The 22,361-nt window shown below is 43.8% G+C and overlaps 1 protein-coding gene across 1 annotated transcript in view; it reads left to right on the top strand.

The window, feature by feature from the left end:
- Positions 1 to 22,361, top strand: part of PKD1L2 (polycystin 1 like 2) — a 99,301-nt gene that overhangs the window by 12,332 nt on the left and 64,608 nt on the right. Inside the window, exons 5-12 of the mRNA XM_044269298.1 lie at positions 2,161 to 2,271; positions 7,371 to 7,518; positions 12,689 to 12,915; positions 15,643 to 16,047; positions 17,007 to 17,099; positions 17,997 to 18,037; positions 19,758 to 19,875; positions 19,971 to 20,178. Coding sequence (XP_044125233.1) covers positions 2,161 to 2,271; positions 7,371 to 7,518; positions 12,689 to 12,915; positions 15,643 to 16,047; positions 17,007 to 17,099; positions 17,997 to 18,037; positions 19,758 to 19,875; positions 19,971 to 20,178 — 1,351 coding nt within the window. The remainder of the gene's footprint in view (positions 1 to 2,160; positions 2,272 to 7,370; positions 7,519 to 12,688; positions 12,916 to 15,642; positions 16,048 to 17,006; positions 17,100 to 17,996; positions 18,038 to 19,757; positions 19,876 to 19,970; positions 20,179 to 22,361) is intronic.

A 22,361-nucleotide genomic window follows, 5' to 3' on the forward strand; every position in this document is an offset into this window, starting at 1 on the left:
GTTTTCAAAGCTAAAACCAGGAGTGAAATCCAAAAAAGACAAGAATATTCTGTTCTTTTATACTACTCCTCCTTTATGATACACACCTGGCTTTTTCTCCAAAACTGCATAAAAAAACCTGATCAAAATCTGAACTTGTACAGACAGCCTTATTAAATAGTTAAAAGATGCATCAGGAAACCTGACCGTGTGGCAGTACCCTTAGGGTCCATTCACACATCCGCAACTGTTTTGCAGTCCGCAAATTGCGGATCTGCAAAACACAGACAACGGCCATGTGCATTTTGCATTTTGCGGACTGCACACGGCTGGCACTATAATAGAAATGCCTTTTCTTGTCCGTGTCTGCGGACAAGAATAGGACATGTTCTATTTTTTTGCGGGGCCGCGGAATGGAAGTGCGGATGCGGACAGCACACTGTGTGCTGTCCGCATCCTTTGCGGCCCCATTGACAATGAATGGGTCCGCACCCGTTCCGCAAGATTGCGGAACAGATACGGACCCATTTTGAGGATGTGTGAATGGACCCTTAGGGCTGTTTCACACTGAGCGAGTCCATTGCGGGAATCATGCTCCGTGTGTGAATGTAATCCTCCGCTCTGGACTTGCAGGAGCGCACGGCATTATCATGATTTATAATGCTATGTGTCTCTGCTTGACCTTATTTCTACAGAATCATACTGACAGCTTTATGTCACTATGATTCTGTGGAAAAAAGGCCATGCAGAGACACATAGCATTATAAATCATGATAATGCCGTGCGCTCCTGCAAGTCCAGAGCGGAGGATCACATTCACACACGGAGCATGATTCCCGCAATGGACTCGCTCATGTGAAACAGCTCTTAGGCCCCTTTCACACGGGCGAGTATTCCGCGCGGGTGCAATGCGTGAATTGAACGCATTGCACCCGCACTGAATCCTGACCCATTCATTTCTATGGGGCTGTGCACATGAGCTGTGATTTTCGCACATCACTTGTGCTTTGCGTGAAAATCGCAGCATGCTCTATATTCTATATTCACGCAACGCAGGCCCCATAGAAGTGAATGGGGCCGCGTGAAAATGGCAAGCATCCGCAAGCAAGTGCGGATGCGGTGCAATTTTCACGCATGGTTTCTAGGTGACGATCGGGCTGGGGACCCGATCTGTATTATTTTCCCTTATAACATGGTTATAAGGGGAAATAATAGCATTCTGAATACAGAATGCAAAGTAAAATAGTGATGGAGGGGTTTAAAATAAAAAAAAATTTACTCACCGAGTCCACTTGATCGCGTAGTTGCGGATCTCTGTCTTCTGTAATTTTGAGCTGCCGGCTAAGGACCTGTGGTGACGTCACATCACATGATCCAATCAATGGTCCCTCACCATGGTGATGAACCATGTGATTGGATCATGTGATAAGCACAGTGACGTCATCAAAGGTCCTTTTACTGTGCACAGCAAACAAGAACACAGAAGAGAAGCCGGGCTGCGCGATCAAGTGGATTCATTTATTTTTATTTTTTTTATTTTTTTTAACCCAGCCTTATTGTACTATGCATTTTGTATTCAGAATGCTATTATTTTCCCTTATAACCATGTTATAAGGGAAAATAATACAATCTACAGAACACCTAACCCAAACTTCTGTGAAGAAGTTCGGGTTTGGGTACCAAACATGCCGATTTTTCTCTCTCGCGTGCAAAACGCATTACACCACACCACAGAGGGGGGGTTAAGAATGGAAAGGAAAGCTCCATTCTATGTAAGATAGCTCTGACTTTGATGCTGCCACCTGCTGTTGAACTAGGCATAATACACTTGAACAGTTACATAACAAGAAATATGAATTAATACATAGGATGACATTAGGTTAACCATAGGAGATAGTAGCAAGGTGCAAAGGTGGTAACGGCACTCTGGGGCGTTACAGTGGCAGTTACAGGTAAAGAGCACGCCCCTGAGAAAGGACAGACCCACCCCCTGAGTTGCCAGCTTGAAATAAATCTAGCAGAGTAATTGGAGCAGTGAATGGGGAGATCTCTGGATCCATGTGAGGTACAGGGCCGGTTCTAGCTTTGTTAGAAAGAGATTGTCATATACTATATGATTCTATTTTTTTTACATCAATCATGGAATAACCCCTTTAAATTGCTAATGTTGTTCTCCATCAGGTCAGTGTCATGGCCTCCAGGCTTGTCAAATTGTCACGGATGCTGCACAGTTTGGAGACCCTTGTCCTGGGTCTGGTAGTTACCTGTCTGTTTGGTATAGCTGCATGGAAGGTAAGTCTCAGGCCTTGGTATATTAAATCTGCTGTTTGTGGACCGCAATACGGGCACAGGGTACACATGAGGCGTAACGAGGTACACACATGAGCTCTATAGTGATAGACTGACTGCATGTTTCAAGGCTGTTTTGCCCATTCAGTGAAGCTTTACGGGACGTCCACACGAGGCGTAAATGCCCAAAATTCGCCACTTTGGATTTGTGTGCTTCAAATCGACAATGTTTGAAAGTAATCACTATTTACCTAAGTGCCTATGTCAGTTTTAGCCTTGTTCACATTCCCGTCTGTGGAAAATGCGTTTCATCCGTAAAGATGTCTGTGAAGAATCTGTCTTTGGTCCATGTGTCCATTTTGTACCCTTCGTGTGTCATCTATAATCCACGGACGCTGCTCAGGTGTAAATGAAAGGTGAAACCTGATTGGTTACTATGGGAGCCTCAACCAGTTCTACTTTTCACCATAGACTTTAACGGGCTTGTTTGGTCCGCATCGTGGACCAAAGTGGTGGAAAACCACTGATGTGTGAATGAACGCATTAAAATCAGTGCATACGCGTGTTGTGGAATATGCAGAAAGCACATATCCGTTAAAAAAAAACGGAAATGTGGACGAGACCCTGGGTTTCCCCTTTTTGCACTGCATCTGGTGAAATCTGGGGCAAATACGCAGCAAAATCTGCACTAGAATTTCTGCCTTTTAGGATATGTTCCAGCGTGGCTGCTAAATTACGTGGAAATTCATCAGAGGGTTTCTCTAAAATGCTCCTCTGTGAAAAAAATCTGAATGCATTCTGTATGTATGTATATAGATATACAGTACAGACCAAAAGTTTGGACACACCTTCTCATTCAAAGAGTTTTCTTTATTTTCATGACTATGAAAATTGTAGATTCACACTGAAGGCATCAAAACTATAAATGAACACATGTGGAATTATATACATAACAAAAAAGTGTGAAACAACTGAAAATATGTCATATTCTAGGTTCTTCAAAGTAGCCACCTTTTGCTTTGATTACTGCTTTGCACACTCTTGGCATTCTCTTGATGAGCTTCAAGAGGTAGTCACCTGAAATGGTCTTCACTTCACAGGTGTGCCCTGTCAGGTTTAATAAGTGGGATTTCTTGCCTTATAAATGGGGTTGGGACCATCAGTTGCGTTGTGGAGAAGTCAGGTGGATACACAGCTGATAGTCCTACTGAATAGACTGTTAGAATTTGTATTATGGCAAGAAAAAAGCAGCTAAGTAAAGAAAAACGAGTGGCCATCATTACTTTAACAAATAAAGGTCAGTCAGTCAGCCGAAAAATTGGGAAAACTTTGAAAGTGTCCCCAAGTGCAGTCACAAAAACCATCAAGCGCTACAAAGAAACTGGCTCACATGCGGACCGCCCCAGGAAAGGAAGACCAAGAGTCACCTCTGCTGCGCATGATAAGTTCATCCGAGTCACCAGCCTCAGAAACCGCAGGTTAACAGCAGCTCAGATTAGAGACCAGGTCAATGCCACACAGAGTTCTAGCAGCAGACACATCTCTAGAACAACTGTTAAGAGGAGACTGTGTGAATCAGGCCTTCATGGTAGAATATCTGCTAGGAAACCACTGCTAAGGACAGGCAACAAGCAGAAGAGACTTGTTTGGGCTAAAGAACACAAGGAATGGACATTAGACCAGTGGAAATCTGTGCTTTGGTCTGATGAGTCCAAATTTGAGACCTTTGGTTCCAACCACCGTGTCTTAGTGCGACGCAGAAAAGGTGAACGGATGGACTCTACATGACTGGTTCCCACCGTGAAGCATGGAGGAGGAGGTGTGATGGTGTGGGGGTGCTTTGCTGGTGACACTGTTGGGGATTTATTCAAAATTGAAGGCATACTGAACCAGCATTGCTACCACAGCATCTTGCAGCGGCATGCTATTCCATCCGGTTTGCGTTTAGTTGGACCATCATTTATTTTTCAACAGGACAATGACCCCAAACACACCTTCAGGCTGTGTAAGGGCTATTTGACCATGAAGGAGAGTAATGGGGTGCTGCGCCAGATGACCTGGCCTCCACAGTCACCGGACCTGAACCCAATCGAGATGGTTTGGGGTGAGCTGGACCGCAGAGTGAAGGCAAAAGGGCCAACAAGTGCTAAGCATCTCTGGGAACTCCTTCAAGACTGTTGGAAGACCATTTCAGGTGACTACCTCTTGAAGCTCATCAAGAGAATGCCAAGAGTGTGCAAAGCAGTAATCAAAGCAAAAGGTGGCTACTTTGAAGAACCTAGAATATGACATATTTTCAGTTGTTTCACACTTTTTTGTTATGTATATAATTCCACATGTGTTAATTCATAGTTTTGATGCCTTCAGTGTGAATCTACAATTTTCGTAGTCATGAAAATAAAGAAAACTCTTTGAATGAGAAGGTGTGTCCAAACTTTTGGTCTGTACTGTATATATATTTATATATATATATATCTATATACAGTCAGGTCCATAAATATTGGGACATTGACACAATGCTAACATTTTTGGCTCTATACACCACCACAATGGATTTGAAATGAACAACAAGATGTGCTTTAACTGCAGACTGTCAGCTTTAATTTGAGGGTATTTACATCCAAATCAGGTGAACGGTGCAGGAATTACAACAGTTTGCATATGTGCCTCCCACTTGTTAAGGGACCAAAAGTAATGGGACAATTGGCTTCTCAGCTGTTCCATGGCCAGGTGTGTGTTATTCCCTCATTATCCCAATTACAATGAGCAGATAAAAGGTCCAGAGGTCGATTCCAGTCTGCTATTAGCATTTGGAATCTGTTGCTGTCAACTCTCAAGATGAGATCCAAAGAGCTGTCAGCTATCAGTGAAGCAAGCCATCATTAGGCTGAAAAAACAACACAAACCCATCAGAGAGATAGCAAAAACATTAGGTCCTGGCCAAAACAACTGTTTGGAACATTCTCAAAAAGAAGGAAACGCACCGGTGAGCTCAGCAACACCAAAGGAGCCGGAAGACTGCGGAAAACAACTGTGGTGGATGACTGAAGAATTATTTCCCTGGTGAAGAAAACACCCTTCACAACAGTTGGCCAGATCAAGAACACTCTCCAGGAGGTAGGTGTATGTGTGTCAAAGTCAACAATCAAGAGAAGACTTCACCAGAGTGAATACAGAGGGTTCACCACAAGATGTAAACCATTGGTGAGCCTCAGAAACAGGAAGGCCAGATTAGAGTTTGCCAAACGACATCTAAAAAAGCCTTCACAGTTCTGGAACAACATCCTATGGACAGATGAGACCAAGATCAACTTGTACCAGAGTGATGGGAAGAGAAGAGTATGGAGAAGGAAAGGACCTGCTCATGATCCTAAGCATACCACCTCATCAGTGAAGCATGGTGGTGGTAGTGTCATGGCGTAGGCATGTATGGCTGCCAATGGAACTGCTTCTCTTGTATTTATTGATGATGTGACTGCTGACAAAAGCAGCAGGATGGATTCTGAAGTGTTTCGGGCAATATTATCTGCTCATATTTAGGCTCCATTCACACGTCCGTGGTGTGTTGCGGACCCGCAAATTGCGGATCCACAACACACCCGCCCGGCACCCCTATAGAAATGCCTATTCTTGTCCGCAGCTGCAGACAAGAATAGGACATGTTCTATCTTTTGCGGAGCTGCGGACCCGAAGATCGGGGCCGCGCTCCGCAATTGCGGATGCAGACAGCACACTGTGTGCTGTCCGCACAAGCGACGCCAGATGCAGCATCAGCCAACACAGCAGGAGTCCCCAGCCATCCGGCCATCTTCTGCCTGTTGCCCCTTGCTGTTGGCGCCCCTAAGACTTGATAAAGGAGTTATAAACTCCGAAACGCGTTGTCAACTGAACAATAAATATTATTTATACCCAAAAAAACTTGAAACTGTGGTCGTCCCTGTGCGCCAAAAGAGGTACCCTATCGTGTGTTTTCAGAAACACATCACCTTCTCACCCTCAACAATCCCAAGGAGTTTCTGGCAACTCCATCCAAAGGGATTGAACGGGTACCGGCAGCACGGACCTACCTCACCCTCCCGACCTATTGTGTGTCTAAACCTGTTGTGCGTTTACACCTGCACAACACCCTAAGGTGAGCACACTCAATCCATCACTTTTATCCGCATATCAACGCTTACTACCCTATGAGCGCCTCTCCCTTTTTTTCTCTCTTGCCATAATTGCTGTCCCCATAGAGAATGAATGGGTCTGCACCCATTCCGCAAAATTGCGGAACGGATGCGGACCCATTTTGCGGACGTGTGAATGGAGCCTTAGCCAAATGCTTCAGAACTCATTGGACGGCGCTTCACAGTGCAGATGGACAATGACCCAAAGCATACTGCAAAAGCAACCAAAGAGTTTTTTAAGGGAAAGAAGTGGAATGTTCTGCAAGGGCCAAGTCCATCACCGGACCTGAATCCGATTGAGCTGCATTTCACTTGCTGAAGACAAAACTGAAGGGAAAATGCCCCAAGAACAAGCAGGAACTGAAGACAGTTGCAGTAGAGGCCTGGCAGAGCATCACCAGGGATGAAGCCCAGCGTCTGGTGATGTCTATGCGTTCCAGACTTCAGGCTGTAATTATTAAAAGTATTAAAAAGTATTATAAGTATTAAAAAGTGAAAGTTTGATTTATGATTATTATTCTGTCCCATTACTTTTGGTCCCTTAACAAGTAGGAGGCACATATGCAAACTGTTGTAATTCCTGCACCGTTCACCTGATTTGGATGTAAATACCCTCAAAATAAAGCTGTCAGTCTGCAGGTAAAGCACATCTTGTTCGTTTCATTTCAAATCCATTGTGGTGGTGTATAGAGCCAAAAATGTTAGCATTGTGTCCATGTCCCAATATTTATGGACCTGACTGTATATGTATACAGTATATATATATATATATATATAATCAGCAAGTAAATGCAAGGCTGTGCTGCTTTATGAACATGCCTACTATGCAATAATTAGTCTCCCATTATTAAATGTGGGTTCACCATGCCCATACTGTCCTATGTTACCCGGACCACTGATCATATACCATTCATCTGCTGTCTTGGTATACAGGTCTGAGGCTTGATTTAGTAGATAAATCCTTCGTGTCCGAAAACATAACCCTTACTATAACATGGCTTCTGTCAGAATACAGCGGGAATCTGTCCTGCATTATCAGCACTGGAGATGGATACAATATTGATCCCTATCAGCCGGATAAGTAAGTAGAACTACAGTATATAATGCATCCGCAGGAAGGGGTACATCAAGACCACGTGCTCGTCATCACGTGTGCACTGAGATTGTGCAATCCTTTTCTGCACTTTCCTTGGATTTGCAATCTACAGTGTAGCTGAAGGCAAGGAATACATGTGACTGACGTTTCCTTCTGTAACATAAAGTCAACTTAGACCCATTTACAACAATGTTGTCAGCACTTTATTTACCGCATGTGCAGTTTATTGTATTTGTACTCATTAGTTTTATTGCCACTCTTATCTAATGAAATGTATATACATTTGCACATAATATCCAGTGGCGTGATTTTATATATAGTATATATAATATTTATATTTAAAGTTCATCTGTCAGCAGCTTTGTACCTATGACACTGGCTGACCTGTTACATGTGCACTTGGCAGCTGAAGACATCTGCGTTGGTTCCATGTTTATATGTGCCCGTATTGCTGGGGAAAATTATCTTTTAATATATGCAAATGATCCTCTAAGAGCAACGGGGGCGTTACCGTTACACCTAGAGACTCTGTTCTCTCTTCCATTGTCGAATCCTCTGCACTTTGATTGACAGGACCTAGAAGTGTAAACATCATCAGATCTGGCCCTGTCAATCAAAGTGCAGAGGGATCAGCAGTTGCAGAGAGAGCAGAGCCTCTAGGTGTAATGGTAACGCCCCCGTTGCTCTTAGAGGATCATTTGCATGTAATAAAACATCATTTTTCTCAGCAATGTGGGCACATATGGACATGGGACCAACAAAGATGCCTTCAGCTGCCAAGTGCACATGTAACAGGTCAGCCAGTGTCATAGGTACAAAGCTGCTGACAGATGCCCTTTAAATCATTTCAATCCAGAAAGAACATGTGAATTTAGGCCTCATGCACATGACCATTTTTTTTTTTGCGGTCCGCAAAAACGGGTTCTGTAGTTCCGTCATCCGTGTCCGTTTTTTCTTCCGTGGGTCTTCCTTGATTTTTGAGGATCCACGGACATGAAGGAAAAAGTCGTTTTGGTGTCCGCCTGGCCGTGCGGAGCCAAACGGATCTGTCCTGACTTACAATGCAAGTCAATGAGGGACGGATCCGTTTGACGTTGACACAATATGGTGCAATTGCAAACGGATCCATCCCCCATTGACTTTCAATGTAAAGTCAGGGTATATTTTAACTTGAAGCGTCCCCATCACCATGGGAACTGCCTCTATGTTAGAATATACCATCGGATTTGAGTTTTCAGCGAAGTGAAAACTTAGATCTGAAAAAGCTTTTATGCCGACGGATCTTCGGATCCGTCTGTATAAAAAGTAGCCTACGGACACGGATCACTGACGCGGATGACAATCTTGTGTGCATCCGTGTTTTTTTACGGACCCATTGACTTGAATGGGTCCGTGAACCATTGTCCGTCAAAAAAATAGGACAGGTCATATTTTTTTGACGGACAGGAAACACGGATCACGGACGCGGATGAACAACGGTGCATTTTCCGAGTTTTTAACGGACCCATTGAAAGTCAATGGGTCCGCAGAAAATCACAGAAAACTGAACAACGGACAAGGATGCACACAATGTTCGTGTGCATGAGGCCTTATACTGCAGATTTCCACAGCGGATTTCACTTTTTGCAATGCACAGATGCACAGAGTGATATCTATGGAAAATCTGCGGCAAAATCCATGGCAAATCCACATGTAACCCACACCGCATATCAGTCAGTTTATGCAAAAACAGCTAACAATTCCTCAGCGCCCAAATAGCAATATCAAATATTAAATTAGAAGAAATCGCCTCCAAATCACATTCACACCTAGTTCATAGGATAAACACGTTTCTATGTCCATCTCAGAGAAATAGATCTGCTGGGCCATCTGGTTCTACAGGGTTAAAGACGCCAGGATACTCTAAGTATCTTCCCCAAACAGGTGCTACAGGTGGCAAGAACAATCTGACATACCTTGGTGTGAGATCTGGTAAGTATTAATAGGGTTCCACTTTAAGGTTGTCCAACTCAGGCTTTTACTCTCACATCTTCCTCCGGTGCCTGAGCTCGAATAACTTATTAAAGGGGCTCTCTGGGCTTTTTAATGTTGATGATACATCCTCAGGATAGGTCATCGATACCAGATTGGTTGGGGTTCATAGACATACAGCAGCAGACAGAAGGAGTGAAGGGAGACAGCATGTGCGCACTGCATATCCCCTGAAGAGTCCGGTGGCCAGGAGTGGACAGAAACGTGTCACGTCGGGAGTATTTTTTCAGGGACAAGAATAGAGAATTGTCCATATACAGGGACAGGTTCTGGATGGGGTCACCCTTTTTCGGGGCGGGTGCGGGTGCTAGGGTGGTGTTAGATAGGGCAATACAGTAGATCCTGTTTTGGTAGGGTTAATTTAGGGCTATTTATCTCCTGACCCTGCCAGTACCTATACACAGAAGCCTGAACAACATAGCTGTCACGGATGGTGTTGCAGGAAACTAGAAGTCACAAATAAAGATCCAACTGACTTGATCCCAAACTAAGGAACATAAGGGTGAGCCCTATAAAAGCCCTAGAGCTCTCCCTGCTCAGCCCATGCAAAGATCTTAATGATAGAAAATTGCATTCCCTCGTACCTAGACTGAGTGACACCTGAAAACCCTACAATAGTGAGGGGACACGACCACTGGCTCCCTGCACTTAATACAGAGGGAATCAGGGTCACCTAGAATCAAGCCAACAGGAAAACACAAATAAAGGAAAATACTTATCTGAGGAACCAGCAGTTGCAGCATCTAGCAGTGAGCACAATCCAGGAAGTTGTATAAACCGCAAAGTGATGCAGTATGGGATGGGATATAAAGGGATGCAATCAGTGCAACTAGATGACAGCTGAGAGAGGGAAACGAGATGACAAAACGAAACCAAAACAAAAGAACCTCAAGCAAGAGGTACTGAAGAACGTCTGTCAGAGCTTCTCAGATCTGGCGGTGACAATCGCTTCCGATTGGGGTTATCCGCTCTGAATTGCGTCCAGAATTCCCAGCTGATTTCCGGATCCTTAAACAGGTACACTGCAAGATCCGGTAAGACTGTTCGGTTTTATCATATAACCGTATGAGGCAGCTCTAGGTGATCACCAGCGGTGGTTAACACTACCTGTGTAACCTTTGCCTTTTTTAACTTACACTTTTGGGCACTGCGGCGTATTATCCTGGATGGTTTGATTAATTTCAATTTTAGATTTATGACAATTAAAAGTTAAGTTTTAACATAATTCTCCCCCCCCCCCCCTTGTTTTGGGTGGGTAGCAATTATAATACAATAAGGGCTCATTCAGACGGCCGTATGATGTCTGCAAAAACACGGATCAGTTTTTTTGCGTATGAGATGCAGACCTATTAACGTCTATGGGGCCCTTTTCTTCCATTCTATGGCTCCGCAAAACAAATAAAACATGTCCTATACTTGTCAGTGGAAATCAGGATGTGGTCCCATTGAAGTCTATGGGTCAGAAAAATACGGAATGCAATCAGTTTTTTTGCGAACATGCTGAACTGTCCACAAAAAAATGGATTCGCATTTTTGCGGACAGCATACAGCCGTCTGAATGAGCTCTAGTAACATAGTAACATAGTACATAAGGCCGAAAAAAAGACATTTGTCCATCCAGTTCGGCCTGTCATCCTGCAAGTTGATCCAGAGGAAGGCAAAAAACCCCTGTGAGGTAGAAGCCAATTTTCCTCACTTTAGGGGAATAAAAATTCCTTCCCGACTCCAATCAGGCAATCAGAATAACTCCCTGGATCAACGATCTCGCTCTAAAAAGATTTAAACAGGTTTTCCGATACTCAGATATTGATGGCCTTACCTCAGGATAGGTCATCAGTATCAGATCGTTGGGGGTCCCACAATCCGCACCCCCAGCGATCAGCTCTTTTAGGCAGCCGTCAGCACCAGGAACTACATATTCCACTGTGCAATGTTCAAATCAGGGCACTGCAGCTCATCTCCTAGTCAAATGAATGGGAACTGAACCGCAGTACCCCGCGCTGGAAACTGCACAGTGCCCGAAGCCTTTCCGTCCACTGTATAGTTTCCGACACTCGCAGCTGTCTGAAACAGCAGATCAATGGGTGATCTGATAACGGTGACCTATCCTGGGGACAGGCCGTCAATCTCCGTGTCCTGGAAAACCCTCTAAATATTTGTCAGTGTCTCATACAACAGTACAGATTATTATTGTCACCTCTACCACCAGGGTGCATCCGGATGGACAAGAAAACACTTGGGGGGGGGAGGATTTCATTCCCTTTATGCCTGAAAAGTGGCATTAAAAAGTCACAGGTGCGACTTGCAAAAGAATTGCCACATCTCCCCTTTTTCACCATCCTCGTCACTTTTTTAAAAGGGAGTGTGGCAAGGGCGGGGAAGGGTGCGGGGCCAACAACAGCTACAAATGTATTTTCATTTATGCCAATTTTCAGGGATAAATGAAGCCAGGAATGTACGGCAGGTCTGAGCTGTCATAGATTTCTGGTTAGGCGCAAAGGACTGCAGGAGGATGCGCCTAATTTACGACCTCGTCATAAATTAGGCTCATACTTCTGCAGTGCACAGGATATCAAGACAGGTGCAGAAAGCTCCAGTCCTGATAAATGTCCCCCTTTTTCCCTTTGACTGGGTGTGACTGAGACTCAGAGGAGGTTTCTTCTCATTTTATGTTGAATAATGTTGTTAATTGGTGATTGTTAATTGACTCCATTTCTGCCCTCGTCTGTTTCCCCGGAACGCACATTGCCACTGTCCGTGTTTTGCAGATCCGCAAAACACACACGGATGTGGGAATGGACCCTAAAGGGAAGACATATACATCAATATATTTTTTTAAGGTTATGTCAACTCATGCAGAGATGCCACACTGAATTTTTTTAGCTATAATGGGGACTGACGAATATCCAGCAAACATGCTGAGTTGCGGATGGATCTCTGCCGCTCCCCATTATAGTTAATGCTGCCAGCAGGTATCAGGTACCGTCTGGGAGTACCGGAACAGCCTGCCGGAGATGTCTCGTGCTGGTGTAAAACTAGCCCTAACATATATAGCTATGCCACATCACAATCAAAAAGATTTTCTTACGGTCGACTTTGTTGTCTGTGCTATTTTATTTTTCAGTGCGTCAAGCAGTATAGTCCACAGCTACACCTCTCCTGGAGACTTTACTGTGTTTGTAGAATGTTCGACCAGTGAATGGCATGTGATGGCACAGCGAAATATCATCATAGAGGAAAGCACTGGCAGCCTTAGCATTACTGGTTGTTTTAGCCAACATGAGTCCCAAGATGACGCTTGTAGAACTGTATACGGAGACACCTTGTGGATTCAGGTGGAAATGAACACAGGTAAGAGACAAGACATTGGATAACATACAGTGCATGTGTAAATAGTTCAGTAAGCTCTGTGCTTTCAAAAAACATAGCGTTATTCAATAGTACAACTGACTATAAGAAACTTTCTAATATATCTTATTAGAGAAAAATGCTTCTTTGCTGTTATATGAGCCACTTCTCTTCACCCTGCTTCTTGAATTGATCATTCACCCTCAAGCTGGATTTACATGGGCTGAGGGAGCGTTCCTTCCTGACAGTCAGCTGCTTGTTCATTGAAGGAGACTGCAGCATTTACATATATAGCGCTATAGTGGTCCTTCATCCTTATACAGAATCATGGTTTTTGAGCTGCAAATCGTGTGATGGGTGGTGCCTACATGAACAGATGAGAGGAAAAAAAGAAAAATTAGAGTGTGTCAATCAGACAGATTCCCCTTCTGGAAATTCACCTATAAGGGGATCACGAGTGAAGGGCACAGAAGGGCGCCACAGGTCTGACTGAGATTGGAGAAAAAATCCTGCATGAACAACAGGATCACCTGATGAACGAGTGTTTCGCTCGTTCATCGGGTGATCACGGCACGTTTACATGGCCAGATTGTTGGGAACGGCCTTTCGCAGAAACGGTTGTTTCCAATAATCTGCCCGATTCTCGTGCCGTGTAAATCCACCTTCAGTTCACAGCTAAAATCTGTCTTGAAAGGAGAGGGATTATCAGCTCACTGAGAAATCAGGTTACATGCTGCCTATAGCATGGAGAGTTGAGGGGGGAGGAAGGAAGCAGTTGCAAGGTGAGAATAACACAAACAAACACTGTCTCAGCCTCTAGTAAGTTTTCTACCTCACCCCAATGCTGGATTTACAGCTACACTGCTCAGTACTACTACGGTATAATGTCCCCCATGCTGCTGTTTATGAGGGTGCTACAGAGAGACAGGGGAGCAAGATCTTCTTCTGTATGTGTGCTGTGCATGGGAGACACCATAGCAGCTGGTCTGCACCCATGAGCTTAAGGAAAACTGAGAATTAATATAATGGCCAGAAATAGTGTTTTTCCTCATGTACGCTCACATAGCTTTTTATGAAATGTCACCTGAAACAACAGGTACGCTTTCAGTTTTTCGGAGCCTTCGGTATGTCTCTGATTTCATACTGATGCGTACAGAGTTTATTTTTTTGGGTCATATGAATCCAAGAAGACAAAACCGTGGCATGCTTCATTGATGGGGAATGCCTAGTATGGGGCAGCCGGATAATTCTCCAGTAACCCGCTCTACTTTTTATTGATGTCAATTTGTGCAGTGTCACTTATAACTTCTCTTGACGCTGATAAATCTGGGTTCTCCAGCTCCTGGAATACCCATTGATGTGATATCTATATGATATATTTATATTTTGTGTACTTACCTGTGTAAATGCCAAAGTTTAAAGTTTAAGGTTATTAAAAAGGCGTAAATTTATGAGATTTTATGCTTTCCAAGCTGAGAAGTGATCCCAGATAACTCATTCTTCAGAACTCTGTGGAAGTTACAATTGTGTCTGATTTTTTTTACTCATAAGGAGTAGATTTTTGTTGATGGGAGCCGGAGACAACCCAGCATTCCAATAGCAGAAAATAAGAATTTGGCAGGTATGACCTTACCGTGTCCAACCTTGAGTCCTCTGAGATAAGCTGTAAGGGTATGACCACACGGTCAGGTTTCCTTATGCAGTTTTGGGAGCCAAAGCCAGGAGTGAATTTAAGGCCTCATGCACACGCCATTGTTTTGGTCCGCAGTTTTGGCGGCTCGGATGCGGACCCATTAACTTCAATGGGGCCGCAAAAGATGCGGACAGCACTCTGTGTGCTGTCCGTATCCGTTTCTCCGTTCTGTGGTCCGCAAAAAAAATATAACATGTCCTGGTCTTGTCCATGCTTTGCGGAGAAGAATAGGACAGTTATATTAAAGGCTGTCCGTGCCGTTCCGCAAACTGCGGAACGCACACAGACACCATCCGTGTTTTGTGGATCCGCGATTTGTGGACCGCAAAACACACAACGGTCCTGTGCATGTACTCTAAAAGAGAGGAGAAGTCGTATCTGTCTTTTGTACTTTCTTTCCTTTTATGATCCAATTTTGATTTTGGCTTCCAAAACTGCATAGGGAAACCTGACCGTGTGGTTTTATGCTTACTGGGATGTTTGGTTGCTCCTTATTCATCCCCAGACTATTAGGATTACATGCACGCAAACAGTTTATTTTTACATTTGCATGTACCATTCTTGTCCATTTTCTATCTATGGACGGCCATACACATTCAATAGCTTCTGTATCTCTTCTGCCTCCACCATAATCATACTCATTCAGCCAAAGGTGTATTCAATGGGGAGAGGGGAGGGAACCACTGCCAGAAAGCTCCTGGTAGATCAAAAGGATCAGGCGAAAATATTCACTCTACCCAATCCTTCTCTCCCCCAACATCATCTGTCGGGGGAGGGTCAGGAGCTTCCCACACAGATTCGATTGTCGGCCAAACCCAACTTTTTCAGCTTGTTTGGCTAAATATACACTGATATCTATGGGGGCTTTAAGACTCATCCATTTAAATGACAGGGTCTGGAAAAAATGGGCACACCCGGACATTATATGGATGTCCAGAGATGTCCATGTTTTGCAGGAGGCAATCCTAACGTCTGTCTGCTTTCAAGTTGCATATAACGTGTAAACTGGTTGTCTTCTTCTTCTTCAACTAATTTAGGTAGCGACATGAACATCTCTATTGTACATGACAATGTGACTTTAATGGAGACCAGGCTTAACCCTCAAGATACTCCTCATAATCTGACCCTGGACGTTGCATCTCAAAGGCTTATTGGCCCAGGAGTTCACCAGCTGCAGATCATTGCATCTAGTCACAAAACCTCAGTGCAGCTCAACGCTAGTGTCACCATACATCTAATGGAGACGGTGTCCGGCCTACAAGCTCACTTATCCACCGCCACTTTGGAAGCAGGGAAAGAATTGCAGATAAACGTCACCATCTCTCATGGATTGCCAGCTGATGTAATGATCGAGATCACAGGATCTAATGATACCATGAGACATTCGGGGCAATGTCTGACCACCCAGCCACATGTATACAATATTACCATTGGCACAGCAGGTACAATAATCTACTAGTAATCATTTTGTATTGTGTTTTGATTTCCTGGTGGTCCACTACCCAGGGGGACAATCAAGCCATCATTACGGCCACCAGCCAGATACATAATGGGGTTTTCAAGCACTTTAATACTAATGACCTATTCTCTGGATAGGTCATCAGTATCTGATCGGTGGGGGTCTGACACTCGAGACCCCTCCGATTAGCTGTTTTGAGAAGGCACCAGCGCTCCTGTGAGCTCTGTGGCTTTCTCCGTGCTTTCCAAGCACAGCTCTGTACATTGTATAGTGGCTATGCTTGGTATTGCAGCTCAGCCCCATTCACTTCTATAATTCCAAGCAGCATCTAGGCAATGGAACTGATGAACATGATGTCACTGGCTTGGGAAAGGCTGAAAGAAGGCTACTGCGAGCGCTGGTGCCTTCTTAAACAGCTGATTGTCCGGGTCCCGGGTGTTAGATCCCCACCGATCAGATACTGATGACCTATCCAGAGGAAAACCCCTTTAATTAATGCTAGGCGCATCTGGTACTTATTGTGCCTGCACAACAGCCGCAGGTGCCCTCCTGAACTCAACTGTATCATCTTCCACAGGATGGTGGTACAGTTGAATACTGCAGCGGGAACGGCAGTGTCTTGTGCGTATTGCTTCTGCTGGGGTGGTATTTTGTGCTGAACTATGGTAGTACTTCGGTGGTCCCTGCCTATTTGTGTTGCCCTTTTTTCTGTTAATTTGGACCTGCCTACAACATGGGGCCAGTTTTGTCTTTTTCCAGGCCCACCTCAAGTTCCCTGCCTGTCATGATCTTCTTGACACCTATTGAAAGGGTATTTTGTACCATTCTTCTCTGGTTTTCGTATCTTTTATTGTACGGAAGTAATATGTCGGCACCTACAGATGACTGAGATTATATATGATTTATACTTCTATATCCTTAATTTAATGTTGCACATCACAGGAGTTTATATGGTCACAGTGATTGCTGGAAATGCAGTATCGAACGTCAGCTTGAATATCGGGAACGTTACAGTGACAGAAAACCCTGATAAAGGTAATGGAATCTAGCAGATGGCATTTCTCACCCTGGCACTGATGCAAAATTGGGGGAAATTTACTAAGAAAGTGCAACCAAAAAGTACATGGTGTGTCCTAAATTTATTGTGTCTTATTGTACATTTTTGACACCTTGACATTGTTTATAAAAAGGAGCCCGGCTAAGAAGAGTCATAGGGTTGGACAAATTTATTACGTCTGTCTCTAAATTATTGGGTGCCCCAGCCAAAAGGTGGTGTAGGCAAGAGAAAAGTATAAGTGTCTAGTGAGCTGCGCCAAGTCCACATGCCCCTGTGCTCCATGTCTGCAAATTGGAGAAGCTTACGATGACATTTTCTCCTTGTTTGAAGGAGAACCAGCAACAAAATAACGCATTTTTCTAAAGGTGCCTCATTCAAATGTTTGCAGAATGACTCAGGACCTCAAAAGGGCCTGATCCACCATCGTTCCGGATGTTAAAGGGATTGTTATTATGTAGAGAAAGTTGATACAAGGCACTTACTAATGTATTGTGATTGTCCATTGTCATTCATTTTTCCATCACATTATACACTGCTTGTAATATGGACAATACATTAGTAAGTGTTTTGTATTAACTTTCTCTACATGATAAATGCCACTTGCTGAAGTGAGACAGCTCTGTCTGCTGTAGCTGGTGGCAGTTGAAAGAACTGAGCATGCGCTTCCATCTCAGTGAGCAGGACAGAGAAATCAGAAAAAGAGCAAACAGCAGGTGGCGCTATACAGATAGATTTCATTGAATAACTTAGTGGCTATAATAATAATAATATGATTCCTGGGACAGCCCCTTTACCGGCTAAACAATACAACTTCACACTTACAAAGTTTCTTTTTGTGTCTCTCTCTCTCTCTCTTTTTTTTTTTTTTTAAATAGCAAAAGAAGAAAAACATGAAAGACAAAGTGAAGAGGGAAGAGTAAGTATTGTAGAGCACTTTATTGATTTAAGGTTAGCAGTTTAATTAATACAAGTTTTTTTTTTTAAACAGCTGTTGTAGGGGAACTGGATAGGTAGACAAATCTTAAAGTCAGCACAATCAGTATTAGTCGCTGGACCTATAGCAATCAGTTGTTTGTGTGTCTCATATAGAAGGGGTTGTCCAGGATTTTTATATTGATGGCCTCAGGATAGGCCATCAAAATCTTAAAGGCGGGGATCTGACACCAGCGCTGCGCCTCATTGTCACTATCATCCCCTTTTTAAGTTTCATAACAATTGCGCTATAATGAGTGTTTATGAGCTGTAGGGAATTCAGAGATTAAGGGCTGTTTCACACGAGTGAGTCCATTGCGGAAATCACGCTCCGTGTGTGAGTGTGATCCTCCGCTCTGGACTTACAAGAGCGCACGGCATTATCATGATTTATAATGCTATGTGTCTGCATGGCCTTATTTCCACAGAATCATAGTGACATAAAGCTGTCGGTATGATTCTGTAGAAATAAGGTCAAGCAGAGGCACATAGCATTATACATCATGATAATGCCGTGCGCTCCTGCAAGTCCAGAGCGGAGGATCACACACGGAGAGTGATTCCCGCAATGGACTCGCTCGTGTGAAACAGCCCTAAGGCTACATATGGCCATCAGGGCTTCTGTCTGTTACTGTACAAATACACTGAGACTGACATCTGTACAGAGAAAGGGCAGAAATGTTTTAATAAAGACCAATTAAAAATGATTTGTAGCCCAAAATGAGTAGAATGAAATAAAAAAAATGCCCCCAAAGGTGGGAGCAGAGATGCAGTAACCAGCTCCGTCCACTACACTATAGATGGAGCTGTGTAGATCTTGCTCCAGAGCTACTGTGGCACCTCAGCAGGTATTGATGGCCTATCCCAAGTATAGGACATCAATAAAAAAAAATCTGGATCTGTTACCAGATTTAACAATACAAATGTCATGTACTCATACTATACTCATTTTAGTATCAGGTAGGAAACTTTCATAAAGGAGTATACTGTCATTCTGTCATTTTCAAAGTAAGTACACCAGACTCATCAGGCCTAGGACCTCTGTTTAATAATGGATGCAGTTTGTGAAATCTGGTGACAGATCCTCTTTAAAGGAAATATCTGGGGTAAGACTGGCCCTTTAAAGGCTATGTACACCGGAGGCAATTTTTGTTTATGATTGTATGTTACTCATTTTTGGCTAAAAATCTTTTTTTCAATTGGCTATTATTAAAAATATTGAGCTGTTCTGTCACAAAGGGTTAACTGTTTTTCTAGCTGTGTGACTGGTACTTTCACTTTCACTTTGTGCCGGTCATCTAACCTTATCTCTAAACTACTGAGAGGTCATAAACACTTTTTTTAAGCCACATTCTTATCAGCAAGATAAGAACTGAGCTATAATGAGTGTTTATAATGTCAGAGAGCAGAGATAAGGAGCCCTTCAGCTCCTGGTCTGATGGAAAAGACAGAAAATCCAAAGGGTGCTACAAGAGCATCCCAGCTCTATATCGAAAAAAGAGCTCCAAATTTTGAATAAAGACCAATTAAAAAAATATATATTTTAACTCAAAATGAGTAACAATGCAATTATAAAAAAATTGCACCCAAAGTTGTACAAAGCCTTGAAATCACATTTAAAATGTCAGCTTGTATTTATTATCTTTTTTAATCCTGACTTACAGGGTTTCATTAAAGAGAAGATAAAAATGCGTATAGAACCTCGCAGAAATATCAGCCCCTTCTCTGACGTTACTCTGCAGTGGCCAGCCAATACTAGTGCTAATTTCACATGGGCATGCGGTAAGTGACTTTTCACAAATTTCTATTTTTTGTAGTAGACCCATTATTTACTATGGTTGCATTACAGTACGTAACCTATATGCTTTCTTATGTAGGATCTTGCTGGTCTGGGTGGTTTGAGTGTGTGAAGCAAAATCTCATTGACGTGACTTCATATAAGGTTGTGATCCCTGCTAGCTGTCTCCCACCTCCCAATGCTGCCTTCACCATCCGGGCCGTTGTGACTTATAGCGATGAGGACCCTGTGGAAGATGAGCAGTGTTTCTATGTAACCTCCAAGGTTCAGTTCCAACCCAAAATCAGGTATGACGGAGTTACATAGAATTTGGGATCTGCATCGATACACCCTGTTGTAATAGAAGATTTGGGTTTTTAAAGAAGTGGACATATTCCAGACACTTTGGATTTGAAGCCCTAGCAAATTCGCAGCAAATTGCAGTAAAGACCCCCATACTCATGTAACTTTAAGGCTACTTTCACACTAGCGTTGTTTGAATCCGGCGTTCAATTCCGACACCGGAACTGCCCGCCGGATCCGGAAAAACATGTGAAAACTGATTACATTTGAATCCTGATCAGGATTTCGATCACAATGGAAAAATGCATTGGAAAAAACGGATCCGCCATTTATGGACTTTAACTTTTTTTTCCTATTTTTCGGGTTTAACATGCAAAAGCCGGATCCGTTTTGACGGAACACACGGCGCCGGATCCGGCGTTAATGCAAGTCAATGGGAAAAAGGCCGGATCCGGCGTTCAGTCAAAGTGTTCACGATATTTGGCCGGAGGTAAAAATACTGCATGCTACGGTTTTCTGAAAAGCCTGATCAGTCAAAAAGACTGAACAGAAGACATCCTGATGCATCCTGAGGGACGGACTCTCCATTCAGAATGCATTAGGATAAAACTGATCAGTTCTTTTCCGGATTTGAGCCCCTAGGACGGAACTCAGTGCCGGAAAAGAAAAACGCTAGTGTGAAAGTACCCTAAAACAAATTTGCGACGGATTTAGGCTCCATTCACATGTCCGCAAGTGTTGTCCGCACCCGTTCTGCAATTGTGCGGAACGGCTGCGGACCCATTCATTCTCTATAGGGACTAAATGGATGCGGAGAGCACACTATGTGCTCTCCACATCCGCATTTCCGGAGTGTGGCCCCTGATCTTCCGGTCCGCAGCTCCGGAAAAAAATAGAGCATGTCCTATTCTTGTCTGCAATTGCCGACAAGAGTAGGCATTTCTATAGGGGTGCCGGCGATGTGCGGTCCGCAATGCACTACGGATGTGTGAATGGACCCTTACAAATCTGCAGCATGTTCATTATTTGCTGGAAATGTGGCAGATTTTATTCAATGTAAACCCCCTGTGAATGTGCAGCACAATCTGCTGCAAACTCTGTATCTAACACATGCTGATTCTACTGCTGAATCACCACAGATTCGTGTTGCGATCCACTGTAGAAGCATTTTCCCCGTGTGGACTCCTGGTCCATAGCCTTATAGTAGTAATAAAAGGTGTAACTTAAAACTTGGCCACATTGTAAAATCTGTAATTAGGTTCCACAGCTATTACATCACATTTATGCACACGACGAAAATACGGTTGTGTGAATGGACACTGAGACCTCGTCCTGCACGTCTCTATATGGTCTTTATAGTTTGTAGATTCATGAGTTGACAGAAAACATAGGGCTTCGTACAATACTGAGTATCAGGGCCGGACTGGGACAAAAAATAGGCCCGGGCATTTTTCACTGAGCAGCCCAATCACATGACCCCCAACAGGCCCCACCCCCTTGAAGTCTAGGGGCGGGGCCAAAACCGGAAGCACAATTGAGAGGCAGGGCCAGCCACCAGTAAGATAGGAAGGCTTCAGCCAACACACAAGCTTCTTTGGGGGTCCCCAGGTGACATTAGGGGTCTTAGTACGATCCGGCCACCTAATCCGGCAGAAAATGCAAGGAATCGACTGGACACAAAGCACAGCATGCAGCGGTTTATGTCCCGCTGATTCTCTGCATTTTTCCCAGATTGTGGCCGGATCTCTGCCGTACCCCATTATAGTTAATGGGGCTGGCGGGCATTCTGTCAGCATCCAGCAGTGCCGGATCCAGTGAATTCTCAGCTGGAACAGCCGCCAGGATCACTATCGCAGATGTGAAAGTAGCCTAATACAGCGCCCCATACCTCTTATATCCAGTGACGTCTCCTCTGATGTGGATGTTCTCTTTCTTCATCGTCTCCATTCAGACCAGACCGCCATGATAATTTCTTTCAGCCATCTCACGTCTCTGCAGAGTTTGACAGACATCATAGTTTCCTACTTTTCTATCATCCTCCAATTAACATCCCATCATGCACCCCCAATACTGAGAAGCTGTGCTCCCCAAAACTATACTGCAAAAAGAACTGTGCTAAGCTGATGCTGTGCCAGGGTGCCCCCAAAGTAATGGTGCTCCCAAAGTCCAAACAATAGTAATTATTTCT

The sequence above is a fragment of the Bufo gargarizans genome, chromosome 10 (genome assembly GCF_014858855.1).
Source record: "Bufo gargarizans isolate SCDJY-AF-19 chromosome 10, ASM1485885v1, whole genome shotgun sequence".
Taxonomy (NCBI): Eukaryota; Metazoa; Chordata; class Amphibia; order Anura; family Bufonidae; genus Bufo; species Bufo gargarizans.